Below are 15,655 nucleotides of genomic sequence, written 5' to 3' on the forward strand. Positions count from 1 at the left end.
TTCACTGATGATTGTGGTTCTCAAAGTGGGGTCCGGGGACCCCCTGGGGTCCTTGAGGGGTTCCAGGGGGTCCAAAGAAAAGCATGCACATCCCAACTAAAATGCACAGGTGCTGAACAAAAATATGTACACTGGAGAAGGAAGGCAATACACACACTGTTCTTAGCTCCCAGTAGAAACATATTTATTAATAGAGCATGACAGCGTTTCGACCCATGTGGGTCTTCATCAGGTCTGACGTTGTTCATGCTCTATTAATAAATATGTTTCTACTGGGTGCTAAGGACAGTGAGCGGACTTGAAAAAAAAAAGGAATATTTTAACAACACAAACTGGGGGTCCCTGGGACAAAATATTTTCATTTGGGGGTCCTTGGCATGAAAAAGAACCACTGATTTACACATCCACAATTTACGACAGGGTTTTATAAATTCATGATGTCAGAATGAATGTAATATTTGGGACAACATGCTGTATCTATCATTGAATTATCAACATTTAGCATTACGCTTAAGAATTCGAATTCAACGCTTAAAGGCCAGCGTTAGTCCATCGCCGATGGTCAGCATGCTCAGGTCAATCCTCTGGTCCTTGTGAAGTTTCTTATTGAGTCTGTCCAGAGTCGTGGCCGCCAGGTTATCGGGGGCAGGGTTCACCACGGTACCCGACCACAACACCTTGGAATAGAGACAATGTGATGAAGAGTTGCATTAACGTTTTCACACGACACATATGCAGGGCTCCAACTATAGATCATTTTTTTTGCGAATACTCTATAACTTTTTCGATTGATCGATCGTAAAGTGCGTATATATATATGTGTATATATATATATATATGTATATATATACTGTATTAACTAATCAAAACGATTCTAATAGTTTTTTAATAGACTAAATTGATTAGTCTGATTAACCACATACGCCATATTTTACATGTCGTCGTACTACAGTGACGTGCACGAATGATGAATAGCCGATCTACAAGCTCATAACGTGTCACATAACGTGCGTTGTGAGCTTGTAGATCTGCTATTTTCACTATATTCACTACTTTTGAAAATGCTTGAAAATCTATGATCTTACAAAAAAATCCGTCAACACAGATGTGACACAATGTCTTGCAAATGCTACATTAACAATGCGATCGGAGGCTAAACTGAATCTCGGTGTGAATGAGGTTTCACTTACATTGTCAATAGCAATGATGCCCCCCTTTCGTATAAGCTCAAGAGACTTCTCATAGTAGTTGTCATAGTTTGCTTTATCGGCATCTATAAAAACAAAGTCGTAAGTCCCAGCCTCTCCGGCCTCGATGAGTTCCCCTGATGAATGAGAGACAAATTAAATGACCAAAAGGGCATAATTACATGTATGCTTTGTTAAAGGTGCAGTAACTTAAGGGATCTATTTATTGAAATTAGTGTTAAATAGCTCTATGTTCTGTTAGTAAACCTTGCTATAAAGTGTTTGGTCAGTAACAGCAGTGAGTCTCACTGTCTCTCCAGCTCTTTAGTAAACAGAAAGTGCATTCTCAGGTCAGGATACCACATTTTCTAATCAGGGGAGAGAACTGATGAGAAATGGGAAGTGATGAGTGATGACACAGAGACATTAGCTGACAAAATTGGAACTGAAACACTATAAAACTGAAGCTGATAAATGGGTAGTCTCTCCTGACTTGATGAAGTTGATGACCCACCTGAAAATGTATTTTCTATGTATTAAATGGCTAGAGAGACAGGGAGAGCCCTGTTATTGAATCAACACTCTATAGCAGTGGTTTTCAAACTCTGAGAGTGTACAAATGAAACCAAATAGACCCTTACGGGTCCATTTGGTTCCATTTGTACACCCTCTGAGTTACAAACGTGTAAGGGTCCATTTGGGAACCCCTCAAAGAACCCTGAGGGAGGGTCCCTTGGATCCAACTTTGAGAACAACTGCTCTATTGCAAAGATTAGCAGTGTTTCCTTTCTTCTGTTTCTTCTTTTGTTTTAACCATAAAAAGTCATTTACACAAACTTTAATGATCTGCATTTGTAAACTAAAGGCACTTACTCAGTGTTTTCGTAGCTGCTTGCAGCCGGACATCAATCCTATCCTCAACTCCAGCCTAATTGCAACAGAGAAAAAAATCAAAGTGGTAAAAAGAAGACATTTGTGATGTGTGTGTATTTCTTTTTAGAGGTTTCACAGCTTGGCGTTCAATGAGGACCAGGGTTGCCAAGTCTGCTTACTATAAGCGACGTTGGGCTTGTTTTTGTTCTGTAAAGGCTTGTTTTTTGGGCTTTTGTGTGTGTGTGTGCACGTTCATGTGGCCTCCTACTGTATAATCACTTCTATTGGGCTTGTTTTCGTAGACCTGACCGCTTGTTTCTCCTGCAAAATGTGCCAACACTGATGAGGACGTTTATAGGCACGCGGGGCGAGATGAGCATTGATCCTGCTGCTTGGCTTTGCATCTTTACCTGACACAGTCTCCTGACCGGACACCTTCTCCTCTCTCTCCCCGCCAGCCCCCAGCACTTACACAGACTGACAGGTCGTAGATAGTACGTACGTCGCTCTCGGGTGGAAACCTTGTATGTCCAAAATCGTACCCTTTTTGTGTTATTATTTTTTGAACGTTTTAAAATAACAGATCTACTATTTTAACCTATTAAAACCGGGAAAGCGTCTGTGTCATTTTAGATTTTAGCGTTTGGCTATTCAAAAATAGCAGATCTACAAGCTCACTGCCAGCTTGTACATCTGCTATTTTTTTATGTTTTTTGAACATTTTAAGTTTACATTTTTTTGAATTCTTTATCTTTTGGGGGAGTCTGGCACGAAACAAGTTTCAGATGAGGGCCCGTGGCCAAATTTTGGGGTCCTTGGCAAGAAAAGGTTTGAGAACCACTGATCTAGAAGGCACTTGTAGAATCGGCCTCAGGTCTTAATGGGTTAAAATAGCAGATCTACAAGCTCACTGTGAGCTTGTAGATCTGCTATTTTCGCTACTTTTGTGCGTCACTCTTGTATGAGGAAGTAAGGCATTCATTTACGGAAAAAAGAAAACATGGGCATTGAAATATTCAAACATGGAGATACTGTATGTCTGAGGTCGCCCGACAGTGACAATACATGGTGTTCTACTCCATAGATTTACTTTGACAGCAGAAACAATCAATCTTTCTCAACTCGTGACAGCGGTGGAAAGGTAACCGAGTACATTTACTCGAACCACAAAATAGTGCCTTTTCCCCCCATCCAGTGCCAGCCTCGTGCCTCTGTACCTGACTTGTGCGTCTGCAGCTAAAGCTGTATGCATTAACCAAAAATTAACCATGCATTCCAAAATTTGTGGGACCTGGGTAGGCAACGTGGCCTGGCGGGGACCTGCTTTCAGAGGAGTGCACTTTTCTAGTTAGAGTATATTGTGGTATTGCTACTAGTAAGGAATCGGAGTAGGCCTACTTCTTACACCACTGACTTGTGACAGGATATTGTGCACTGGAAGTCGAATGAATTATGGAAATAAGGGTTAGATGATTTTGTTGTTGTTTGTTTGTTTGTTAAGGGGATGATTTTGTTGTTGTTTTCCACTTCAGGTTAAAAATAATTGACCTCATAGTACACTGCGGTGTAAGCAATGCAACTGCAGCTATAATCACATAACTGGGTAATTTGTGAAAGATTTAATACTGCTACAGTAACTACTGTCTATTATTGTACATTGGTTCACCCATGAATGGCACACATAAATATAATACACCTTATTAATTTGATTAGCCACAGCTGCATTGCTTACTAGCCTGCCATGTTTTTTTACACTGCTGTAGTTTTGAACCTGAACCGGGTAACAATCTACAAAATCAGCCTAAATGGTTTCATGGACCTTAACTATGACAGGACTTTCAAATCAGTTGCTCTTAAATTTGTATTGTGTGTGATGATAATCGCTGTAAATATGAGTCAAGTTGAGCAATGATTCTCAAACCTCCCACCCTGACAAGTACATGGAATTGTAGGAGTTGAGGCATACAATTTAGTTTGATTCCGTTGCACAGATACATAATATTGTAAAAATAGCCGATCTGCAAGCTCTCTTATGTAGATCAGCAATTTTCAAAAGGTTTGCCTCTAATTTGGCCAATGTTTTTATTGTATAGTTTGTTGATTACTTTTGACACAGTAATGATCTTATATGGTTCATTTTAGAGGTATTAAAAAGGTCTTAAAAGTCCTTAAACCCCCCCCCCCCCCCCAAAAAAAAAACATTTGGGAACCCCCCTGGGGATCCTGACCCACAGTTTAAGAACCACTGAAATAGAGAACTTACATGTTGCGACATATTTATAGATATAATATGTTGTCACCTCTTTAAAGAATGGCCTGGCGATGTCCACATATCTTTCTTCTATTTCACAGGCCACAACACGTCCATTTTCTGGCATGGCCAGTGCCATGTTCAGTGCATTATATCCAGTGTACATCCCTGCAGCACACAAACACCACATTTAGCTCACTGATTGTTATTTTATTATGTTAACAATACTGTATGAATAGATTCTATTGTGAGGCATTTGAAGTATTTGAATTTCCTCCATATCGTGTAATATTTGCGGAGCTCATACTGAATATATTCTCACCTATTTCGATGGCTTTACTGGCATTGATCAGTCTCATGAGGTTTGCCATAAGCTGGGCTTGTTCACTGGCAACAGCCATTCTACTCCATTCGTCCTCAAGCGTTCTCTGAAATGGAACAACATAGCAACAAGAGACAGATTCGTAATGATGGTGATTATTAGTGATCAATAATCCTAATTATATCACTACAGGTGGTTCATCCCAAATTGCACCAGTGAGAAATGAGACAGCCCCCCCCCCCCCCCCCCCCCCCCCCCCAATACTGTATGAAAATGTTTTGTGTTCATATTTTGGCATAGCCCTGCAGTGGTTAAGATTTTGATATTTTTGTCAAAATAATGCTTTGTTGTACTTGTTTGTAGCTAGTGTATCTGGTGTCATGGCTGGTACTGGTTGGGGTTTCCATTCTTGACATTAAACAGTAGGGTAAACACAGGAAACCTTAGTGATGCTAAGGTTTACAGTGAGCTAATGTGCACAATAGCAGCACCTATAGCCCTAGAATGGCAGTGATATTGCATACATTTCATGTATTCCATATACATAGCTATAGACGGTAACCGGAACAGTGGGCCCCTGGGAACTCTGGGTACCATACCATGTTTTATATGTAGGCCTATTCAATATTTGATTTTATGTATTTTATAAATGGGTGGCCACTTATGTACATGTGACATATGTCCTATTGTTTGGTATGACATTGAAGGCCTAATATTTCTACAATTACCACACATTTCTACAAAACCTGTGATAGCCAGTAATTATGGGGATAAACAAGAAGAAGGAATTGCCACTTTTTTTTGCCCATTCGACCTGTATCTGGCTGAACATGTGAAAACGTCCTCCGGCTCTGGTGAGCACATATAGGCCTATATGGGGCACACAATTGACAGGTCCATTGCTGGTGTGGGCTAGGCCTAATTAATCACCTGTCTTTGTGTGCCCCATACCCAGCTGCCAGTGGTGTCAAGTAACTAAGTACATTTACTCAAGTACTGTAGCCTACTTAAGTACAATTTTGACTTTATTCGAGTATTTCCAATATTCAGTACTTTTACTTCTACTCCACTACATCTCAGAGGCTGCAGGCAAATATTATACTTTTACTCCACTAAAATTATTTGAGAACTTTAGTTAGGCCTACTAGTTACTTTGTAGATTTTGACTATTATTACAAAACATACATTAACCACTTCAGCCCTATAGATTTCGGCCATTTGAAAATAGCCAATCTACAAGCTCACAATGCGTCTATGTTGCTATGAGCTTGTAAATCTGCTATTTTTACAAGATTATTATCATTTTTCTTTTTTTTACATTTAATACATTTAAATGTATTGAAAACTTGTGAAATGGGACATTCTGCATAATGACTACTTATTACTTTTGGTAGTGTAATAAACCTTGTCTCAGGTATGAGAATTGTAAAGAGCCCGCCCACAGAATATTTCTACTGTAAGCATATAATAATGGAGGCAGAACTTCCAATGGACAATAATAGAAATCGGATACTTTATTTATTTACTATACTAAAACAGACAGACACTAATAAAATACTAATAGGTAACCATAGGCAGATCATCATATTACAATTGATTAAATCAGCAGATAACTAAAGATTGTCCCAATTCTAAAACAGCTCGAGCATGAATTCATAAAGACCTAAAATTAATAATCAAACACATACATGTACTAGAAACTCTAAAACTACTACTTAACTCTCCAAGGATAGGCGACCCCCAACGGGTCTGGACTTTGGCGCTGGGTCAGCAGACTTTGATTGACAGTTTGTGTGATTTGCGTCTGCTCGTCCAACGCCGTGAGCAGCCTCCGTTAGCTTTAGGAGACCACTCGCACAACTGGAGAGCGGGATGATGAAGCACTCCTATTTCGTCCCCACTATACTAATATCTCGCCCTGCCTAACACAGCAACCTGTCCCTTGCCCTCCTATCTATCTTCACTGCCGGCAGCCCTAACCGGCATGCGAGCAGCAACCACCCCCCGCAGTGAGTGCAAGACAGAAGCTACGCTGGCTTCGTCTTTGAACTTGAATGAGCTCCGCTCTCCAGACACGTCTATTCTCTTCTGAGTTCACAGTTTTATAGTGTCCCGTCACCCTCAACACAATCATGTCCAGCCGTGCTTGATCGGCGTCTGTCAGTCACAATCAGGTGCGTGCCATCAGCCTGTGATTGACATGCGTCATTGTCCACGTCACTCAGTGCAGGTTCACTACACTCTCCCCCCCCTTAAATGTGACTCGTCCCTGAGTCACCAAAACTCATAGTCACTGGCCCACCCAGGTAACCTTCTTTGCCGTCCTTGACGGGAGGATGAAAACACCTGCTGTCCCCTCGAGCCTCCCCCGACAACCGGGCTGGGGGTCACTGCATTCTCGTGTGATGTTGATCCCATACTCCGCCTTTCCCCTTCTCGGGCAGGATGGCCGCTAGTTCCTGGAGTCACCGGCTCTGACTCTGCTGGTGGCTGGTCCCCAACCGGGGCTCCTCCCGTCTGTCTCTCTCTTTCCACCACCGTCCGACTGGGGGCTGCTGCCCTTTCTGGCTGATGGACGTCTGCCCCTGCCGACCTTGCCGTAGAACTCGAGGTTCGCCAACGGGTCCAGCCAGCACCACCAGACGCCCCAGGTTGTGTAGGCACAGTCTGCTGCCTCGGTGCACCCTCCTGGTCGTTTCTCTCTGGTAAGGGGGAAGGACAGGGTTTGAGTCGGTTGAAATGTAAAACAACCTCGGGTCCTCCCTCAACCAACACAAGTCTATATAATACTTCTGTCACTCTCTCTAGGACCCTATAGGGGCCCTTAAATCGCCTCTGCAATTTCGGGCAAACGCCTCTCTTCTTGGCTTTGGAACGGACCCATACCAACTCCCCCTCTGAATAATACTGCCACTTGACTCTAACATCAAAGCCTTCCTTCTGCCTACCCGAGGCCCTGGCCTGATGTCTTCTTACAGCACCTATCACTGTGGACAGTGTGTCAGCCAATCTAGAAACATATTCAGTAGCCGTAGAAAACCTCTCCCCTCCACCCAGATTCAACATCAAGTCCACTGGGAGAATTATCTCCTGCCCAAACACTACCTTATAGGGCGTAAACTCTGTGCTTGAGTGCACACTGCTCCTATAAGCCAACATTACATAAGGTAACAGCACATCCCAATTTGTCTGATTGTCCTCCACAAACAAGGACAACATGGAGATTAATGTCCTATTAAACCGTTCTACCATTCCATCAGACTCAGGGTGGTAGGGTGACGTGCGTGTTTTGTGCATCTTTAACAGCTGGCACACCTCTTGAAACAAATTAGATTCAAAATTTCTACCTTGATCTGTGTGAATAGTACGGGGGGCCCCTAAGCGACAAACCCACTGCTCTACCAACACCTTGGCCACTGTCTTAGCTTCCTGATTTGGGAGGGGAAAGGACTCTGTCCATTTGGAAAAATAATCACTAATAACCAAGATGTACTTATTTTTATTAGAGGTTTCTGGCAGTGGCCCCAAGATGTCCAGTGCCACCCGCTCAAATGGCCTGGAGACTACTGTAGTCTGCAGTGGAGCACGCCGCTGTGGTCCAGTTGTCTTTTGAGAACCACAGTCTAGACACTCCTGACACCATCGCTTCACGTCCCCAAACCACCCCAGCCAGTAGAATCGGTCTTTCACCTTAGCTTGTAACTTTTGTACTCCCAAATGGCCTGCCGTAACTGAATTGTGCAACTGTTCTAACACTTTTGGTACCAAGGTTCTTGGGAGGACAACCTGAACCTGGTTGGCTGCGTCTGAATTGCTGGGAGGTACCCTCACCAACCTGGCACCTTGCACCTGCAACTGCGCCCATACAAGTGCAAACTTCTGTAACTCTTTGGGGGGCTGCACACACTCCTTCTTCCCCCCCTTAAGAGCAATGATTTGTTGCAACTCCACATCCTCTCTCTGAGCCTGCGCCAACTCATCTCCCTCATCTGGAACTGATGGCCCCTTAGGACGAGCATGATGTATTGCACGTATGGCTTGAGTCACTGGAGACTCCCCTGCCTCTCCTGATATAAATGCAGGCAATCTAGAGAGTGCATCTGCATTAGAATGTACTCGTCCAGGACGGTGCACAATCTTATACTGGAACCTGGCCAACTGTTCTAGCCACCTAGCTAGCTGTCCCTCTACTCCATGAAAATTATGCAACCACCTCAAAGAGTTATGGTCTGTGCGTAGCACAAATTCTTTGCCCAACAAGTAGTGTTTAAAATGTTGGGTAAACACGACCATGCTCAGCAACTCCTTCTTGGTGGTTGCATACTTCCTTTCGGGTTTGGATAGAGCCCTACTGGCGTAGGCTATGACATGCTCCTGCCCATCCTCTTCCTGTGACAATACTGCCCCAATGCCTGTATCACTAGCGTCTGTGTCTAAAATGAACGGTTTGTGGGGGTCAGGGTACGCCAGAACGGGGGCTGACATCAAACTGAGCTTTAGGGATTCAAATGCTGCCTGACAGCCGTCTGTCCATTTAAACCGTCTACCCTTTTCGGTGAGTTGATGAAGGGGGCGGGCAATGTCGGCAAAACCTTTAGTGAACCTTCTATAATAGGACGCTAGCCCAACAAAACTTCTGACTTCAGTCTGGTTCTTTGGTACAGGCCACTGTCTCACACTCTCTATCTTGGCAGGGTCAGCTTCCACACCCTGCTCGGAAATTATGTGGCCCAAATATTTAACCTGAGTAGCAAATAGGTTACATTTAGCTGGTTTTACTTTGAGATTAGCCCGCCGTAATTTTGTTAACACCTCATCCAAGCGTGCAGCGTGTTCATGAAATGTCCGGCCAAACACAATAATGTCGTCCAAGTACACCAAAGAGGTTACCCACTGCAGATCTGCCAACACCAGATCCATCAACCTCTGAAATGTACCCGGACTATTACAAAGGCCAAAAGGCATGACATTGAACTCAAAAAGGCCTTGGCGCGTAGTGAATGCTGTTTTAGGTCTGTCTTGGGGGTCCATCTCGACCTGCCAGTACCCACTGGCTAAATCGAGAGTGGAAAACCAACACGACTTACTCAGGATGTCAAGGGCATCATCAATGCGGGGCAAGGGGTACGCATCTTTTCGAGTCAAATCATTCAATTTACGGTAATCAACACAAAAACGGAGACTGCCGTCTTTCTTTCGAACCAGAACTACAGGGGCTGCCCAGGGGCTGTGAGAGGGCTGAATAATGTCATTCTCAAGCATCTGCTTTACCTGCTCTGAAACTTCATGCTGTAAATGGAGTGGGACACGACGAGGGTGCAACCTCACCGGCCTCTCCTCACCTGTATCAATCTGATGCGCAGTGCAGTGAGTTCTCCCCAAATCATTATCTCCTGTACTGAATGCTGCTAAATTCTGGTACAGTAAATCATGGATAACTGCCAACTCTGGGGCCTCGAAACCTTTCTGTTTTAACCCCAGATGGTCTGATAGTGAGTCAGCTGACCAAGATACAGGCGAACCACCGCCCTTGTCTCCCACCCCCAAATGTTCTGCCCTCTTCCCCACTTCCACATCAGTATGTAACATACCCACTTTCACCCCTCCCTTCAAAGTGAGCGCCTCGTCAGTTACATTGATGACCCGGACTGGCAGGGAGCCCTGTTCTACCCTACAAACCACCCGGGCCACCATGACATTACAATGTTCGGACACAGATTCAACAGGCTCAAACATCCCCTCCCGCCCAGAACCCATAATGCTTCCTACTCTACCTTCGATGATCGTTTCACTGCGGGGGGGAATTACTGTGTCCACAGGGACTGTGACGACTTGGGGTTTCTCCAGGTCTGCTGGCACGATAAGGGGAAAGCGTTTCCCCATTATTCTACATTCATTTTTGTCAAAATCCACTACAGCTCCATACTTGTGGAGAAAGTCAAACCCCAGTAAGATCTCCTGAGAGGGCACATCAGCAACCAAAAACTCAGCAACTACTGCCAGTGAGTCAAGCTGACAGACTGTTTGCCACTTCCCCAGGATTCCCATCCCCCCACCATTTGCAGCAGATACTTCCCCCTGGTGCCCACCCAACTTTGATCCCCCATTAGTGATATTTAGCCAAATTCCTTTTGGAATCACAGAGAATGTTGCACCACTATCGACTAATAGGAGTGAGTCTACCCCCCCTATTTTTGCTGCGATATACCCAGAACTCCCATGATTACCTGCAACGGCCACAGTTGTCGTAATGCACTCGGGGGCAGGCAGTTGGCCTGCGGTACCTGCCCCCTCTAGTTTCCCTGTAGGTATGGGCAATTACGTCTGATGTGTCTGGTACACCCACATTCCCAACACCCCCCTCCATTGTCTCTGTAGCCCTGACTGGCGGCCCCACTAGGTGGCGCACTACGCCCACGGTCCCCACTGGGGTGTTCGATGGATTGGGCAGGCTTTGGTGCCCTTGGAGCTAGTTGCATGTTTTTAACAGTTGATTGAAGACACGCAACATCTTGTCTCAACCCCTCCACCACCCCCAATAACACACCCATCTGCTCTTCGCTGCTGGATTTCGCAACCGACACACCCATCACTTTAGCCTCTGGAATCACATGAGACTGTTCCAGATTTCTAAGCAGCTCCATTTCAGCGGACAATTCAATGGCCTCTTCTAATGTTTTAGGCTTTGCAGCTCGTAAGCTGACTCGAAAATCACCTGTAGCTAGATGTAATATGAATTGGTCTCTGGCCAACATATCACGGGTGCAGTCATCAGCTGAGGGATATGCTCTAGTTGCAAGCCTCCTCAATGCATTACCAAATTCCCTGGCCGTCTCATTTGGGCGACGACGGCGGGCAGTGAAGCTAGCCCTGCCCCAATCATCGCTATCACACGGCTCGAAACACCGTGACATAGCTGCTTTTAACAGGACATAGTTGTTCTTAGCTTCCCTAGGTAGGCCACTATACATGTCTCGGGCGCGCCCGGACAGCAAGAGAGACATGAACTTGAGTTTAAGTGCCTCATCCCAATGATTAACCTCAGCTGCCAAATCAAACTGTTCTGACCAATCAGACCACTCACGGCCTGCTCCTGTGAATGTCTCGGGCATAAAGATCGGACGAGGTGTCTGCCCACCCACAGGACGCACAGAGTGATTAGTGCTATTAGAGGGTGCGTTCTCATTACCCTCCCCATTACTGCCCCCCAACAATGGGTTATTGTCTGCCTCCGACATTCTAAGGGCTAACTTTACCAAGTGTTAAGTTTTGGGAGATACAAGACCCCACCGCTGCCACCAGTGTAATAAACCTTGTCTCAGGTATGAGAATTGTAAAGAGCCCGCCCACAGAATATTTCTACTGTAAGCATATAATAATGGAGGCAGAACTTCCAATGGACAATAATAGAAATCGGATACTTTATTTATTTACTATACTAAAACAGACAGACACTAATAAAATACTAATAGGTAACCATAGGCAGATCATCATATTACAATTGATTAAATCAGCAGATAACTAAAGATTGTCCCAATTCTAAAACAGCTCGAGCATGAATTCATAAAGACCTAAAATTAATAATCAAACACATACATGTACTAGAAACTCTAAAACTACTACTTAACTCTCCAAGGATAGGCGACCCCCAACGGGTCTGGACTTTGGCGCTGGGTCAGCAGACTTTGATTGACAGTTTGTGTGATTTGCGTCTGCTCGTCCAACGCCGTGAGCAGCCTCCGTTAGCTTTAGGAGACCACTCGCACAACTGGAGAGCGGGATGATGAAGCACTCCTATTTCGTCCCCACTATACTAATATCTCGCCCTGCCTAACACAGCAACCTGTCCCTTGCCCTCCTATCTATCTTCACTGCCGGCAGCCCTAACCGGCATGCGAGCAGCAACCACCCCCCGCAGTGAGTGCAAGACAGAAGCTACGCTGGCTTCGTCTTTGAACTTGAATGAGCTCCGCTCTCCAGACACGTCTATTCTCTTCTGAGTTCACAGTTTTATAGTGTCCCGTCACCCTCAACACAATCATGTCCAGCCGTGCTTGATCGGCGTCTGTCAGTCACAATCAGGTGCGTGCCATCAGCCTGTGATTGACATGCGTCATTGTCCACGTCACTCAGTGCAGGTTCACTACAGTAGGCTACTTTAAGACTTAAAGTAAGAAGTAGCCTATGTAAGTCCTTTAAGTACATTTTGATACCAATACATTTGCACTTTTACCCAAGTAAATATTCAATTCAGGACTTTTACTTGCAACAGACTTCTACATTGCAGTATTGATAATTTTATTTAAGTAAATAATGTGAGTACTTTTCCACCACTGCCAGCAGCCTACAGACCATTGTTTACCAACATTGAGACTGGATGCACAGGTGATTGTTTCACGCAATCAATTCTCAACCTGTTGTTTCGGGGTGCCTCTTGTGTGTTGGCTAGTGAGGCGTGTCCTAGCGAGACCTGACAGAATGGGTTTCATTTGCAACCCAACCAGTGTAACGCTTGCAACCAGTGTGACGTCGTCTGTTGAACCTTTCATAGCCTGTGCGATTTAGGTTTTAGGCTAAAGTTGTCATGTTCAGTCCTGCAATCATTTCGGGCCTATAATGTGGTCCGTCAGTCCGTGTGTTACTTATATTTTACCAAAAAACAACACATGTTTTCTGCCAGAACATTCAAATGGATATGATACTAGAAGACAATAGCTGACCCTACGTCGAAACAATTAATTATTTGGTGAGTACACACGTAGCTAAGTGCTATAACTTTCATAGCCCTGAAACATGAATGTCAGGACCGTCATGGATGAACTTCAACCTGGTGTTTGTATGTTCTTCCTTTTTGGCCCATACATCTACATAAACGTTCAGATTTCAAATATAAAGAGCTTACCTCATGGCCACGGATGTTACAATTATGTACGGTCTCTCAAAAATACCCGTATTTTCAGCTATTGTTCAATAAAAAGCATTTTAGTCCGATTGGTTGCCAATTTCTCATAGCGTTATATTGTATCAGAGTGCAATACACCTCCCAACCGGTAGGGTCGCGTAGTTGAAAGCATAAGGAGAAAATGGCCACCAATCGGATTAAAATGCTTTTTATTAAACAATACGATAAGATACGGGTACTTCTGAGGGGCCGTACAAAATTGTTACATCCACGGCCATGGTACAAGCATGGGCCAAAAAGGGAGAAAGTGCAAACACCAGGACAGGTTGAAGTTCATCCATGTATCAGGGCGTGTGTAATTAGAAAATGGTATCTGATCTCCCCATACGTTTCAGAACGTTGGTGTACTACTATAGCTTACTACGGTACTGTGCTGCCCTCCAGTGGTGCAAATGTGCAACACTTAAACCAAGAATAACTGTTGCCCAGGTAATCCAAGCCAAGTGCAGATATATTGACAGCTCCAATCATTTAACCTCTTAGAAACAGTGAAAATAGCCCATCTACGATGAGTTTGTAGATCTGCTATTCACTGTTAATGAAAAATATGTCCAATCTTACCTGTTTCAGTTTGGTCAGGACTGGATGCTCTCTCAGGGAGTTGTTGACTACATACTGCAGCACCGGATCATCTTTGCCTCCGCTGTGGCTCTTCCCAATGAGGCCAGACCTGCCCACATCTGTCCCACAAAGAGCACAACCACACAGCGACCATTACGTTTACCACTGTCCCATCTAATGCCTTTGGCCTACCAGGTAAGAGAAATAGTGCATTAAGAGAAATAGTGCATGTCCATCCACTGTAGCAGCAGCTCTAAAACATTTTCATGTCAAGGACCCAAATTGATTGTATTTGTCCGTGGACCCCTATCTGAAAAGATTTTGTCCCAGGTGCCCCATAAGAGAATGTTTTAGTTTTTCCACACTTTTTTTAAATGTTTCGAAAATAGTAGACATCTACAAGCTCACCAACGACGAGTTTCATTGTGGCGCGTTGTGAGCTTGTAGAGTGGCTGTTTACGTAGAGCCAAAGTATAAATCAGCGTGGTTAACTCATTAAGACCTGAGGCCGATTCTACAAGTGCCTTCTAAATCAGTAGTTCTCAAACTTTTTCGTGCCAAGGACCCCCAAAATGATATGTATTTGGCCACCGACCGCCATCTGAAAATCTTTTGTTCCAAGAACACCCGCAGAAGAAGATTTGTGTTAAAACATTCTAAATCATTCAAAAAGCTTTAAAGATGTTTCAAACATGTTCAAAAATAGCAGATGTACAAGCTTGCAGCGCTGCACGAAGTGACACGCTGTGAGCTTGTATATCTGCTCTTTTTGAGAACCACTGTTCTAAACCACTGTTCTAAATCCCACGAGATTTCTGAAAAACTAGCCAAAATCTAAAATGACACGGATGCATTCCCGCTTTTTAATGGGTTAAACGGTTTCCCATTTGGCTGGGGACCACCTGGAACCCCCTCAAGGACCTCTTGGGGTCCCCGGGCCCCACTTTGCACTGTAGTATCTAGGTGCAGGACTAACAAAAGATCAACGTATAAAGAAAACAATAAAGTCCACACACTGCTTATATTATTACGCTCCCACTGTTTAGTTAAAGTAAAGTGGAACTTGCAGTAAACAGTGGGAGCAAAATTTAAGCCACTATGAGGCCTTCAACATGAGACCACTTACCTGTTAATGTGAAAACAAGTCCAATGCAGAACAACATTTTGATATCTGCAGCCATATTTGTATATTTGTATATATACTTTGTTGAGAGAATGCTTAAACAACCCCTTTGAAGCTTTTAGTCAAACTGTCAGTAGTATTTATACAAGGAAGGTAGGAAAGTCCAATCTTTGTTTGTTTTGACTGAACCTCTGGGAGAGATGTGTACAGTATTGATTATTTAAATCAGTGGTTCTCAAACTTTATCATTTCAAGGACGCGCCATATCTCAGACAGTGTACAATGGACCCGAACGGATCCACTTGGTTCCATTTGTTTCCATTTGTACACTCTCAGAGTTACAGAACTGTAAGGGTCCGCTATAGACCGTTAAAGG

The 15,655-nt window shown here is 44.1% G+C and overlaps 1 protein-coding gene across 1 annotated transcript; it reads right to left on the bottom strand.

The window, feature by feature from the left end:
- Positions 1-524: 524 nt before the first annotated feature.
- Positions 525-15,337, bottom strand: comtd1 (catechol-O-methyltransferase domain containing 1; the record flags this gene model as incomplete). The annotated part of the gene is made up of 7 exons (XM_084076608.1): positions 525-677; positions 1,191-1,324; positions 2,061-2,115; positions 4,361-4,479; positions 4,634-4,739; positions 14,157-14,275; positions 15,283-15,337. The coding sequence occupies 7 exons, from the start codon at positions 15,335-15,337 to the stop codon at positions 525-527; spliced, it is 741 nt and encodes a 246-aa protein (XP_083932734.1).
- Between the last annotated feature and the right edge of the window lie 318 nt (positions 15,338-15,655).

Source organism: Gymnoscopelus microlampas (genome assembly GCF_963454915.1).
Source record: "Gymnoscopelus microlampas genome assembly, chromosome: 13".
NCBI classification, from domain to species: domain Eukaryota; kingdom Metazoa; phylum Chordata; class Actinopteri; order Myctophiformes; family Myctophidae; genus Gymnoscopelus; species Gymnoscopelus microlampas.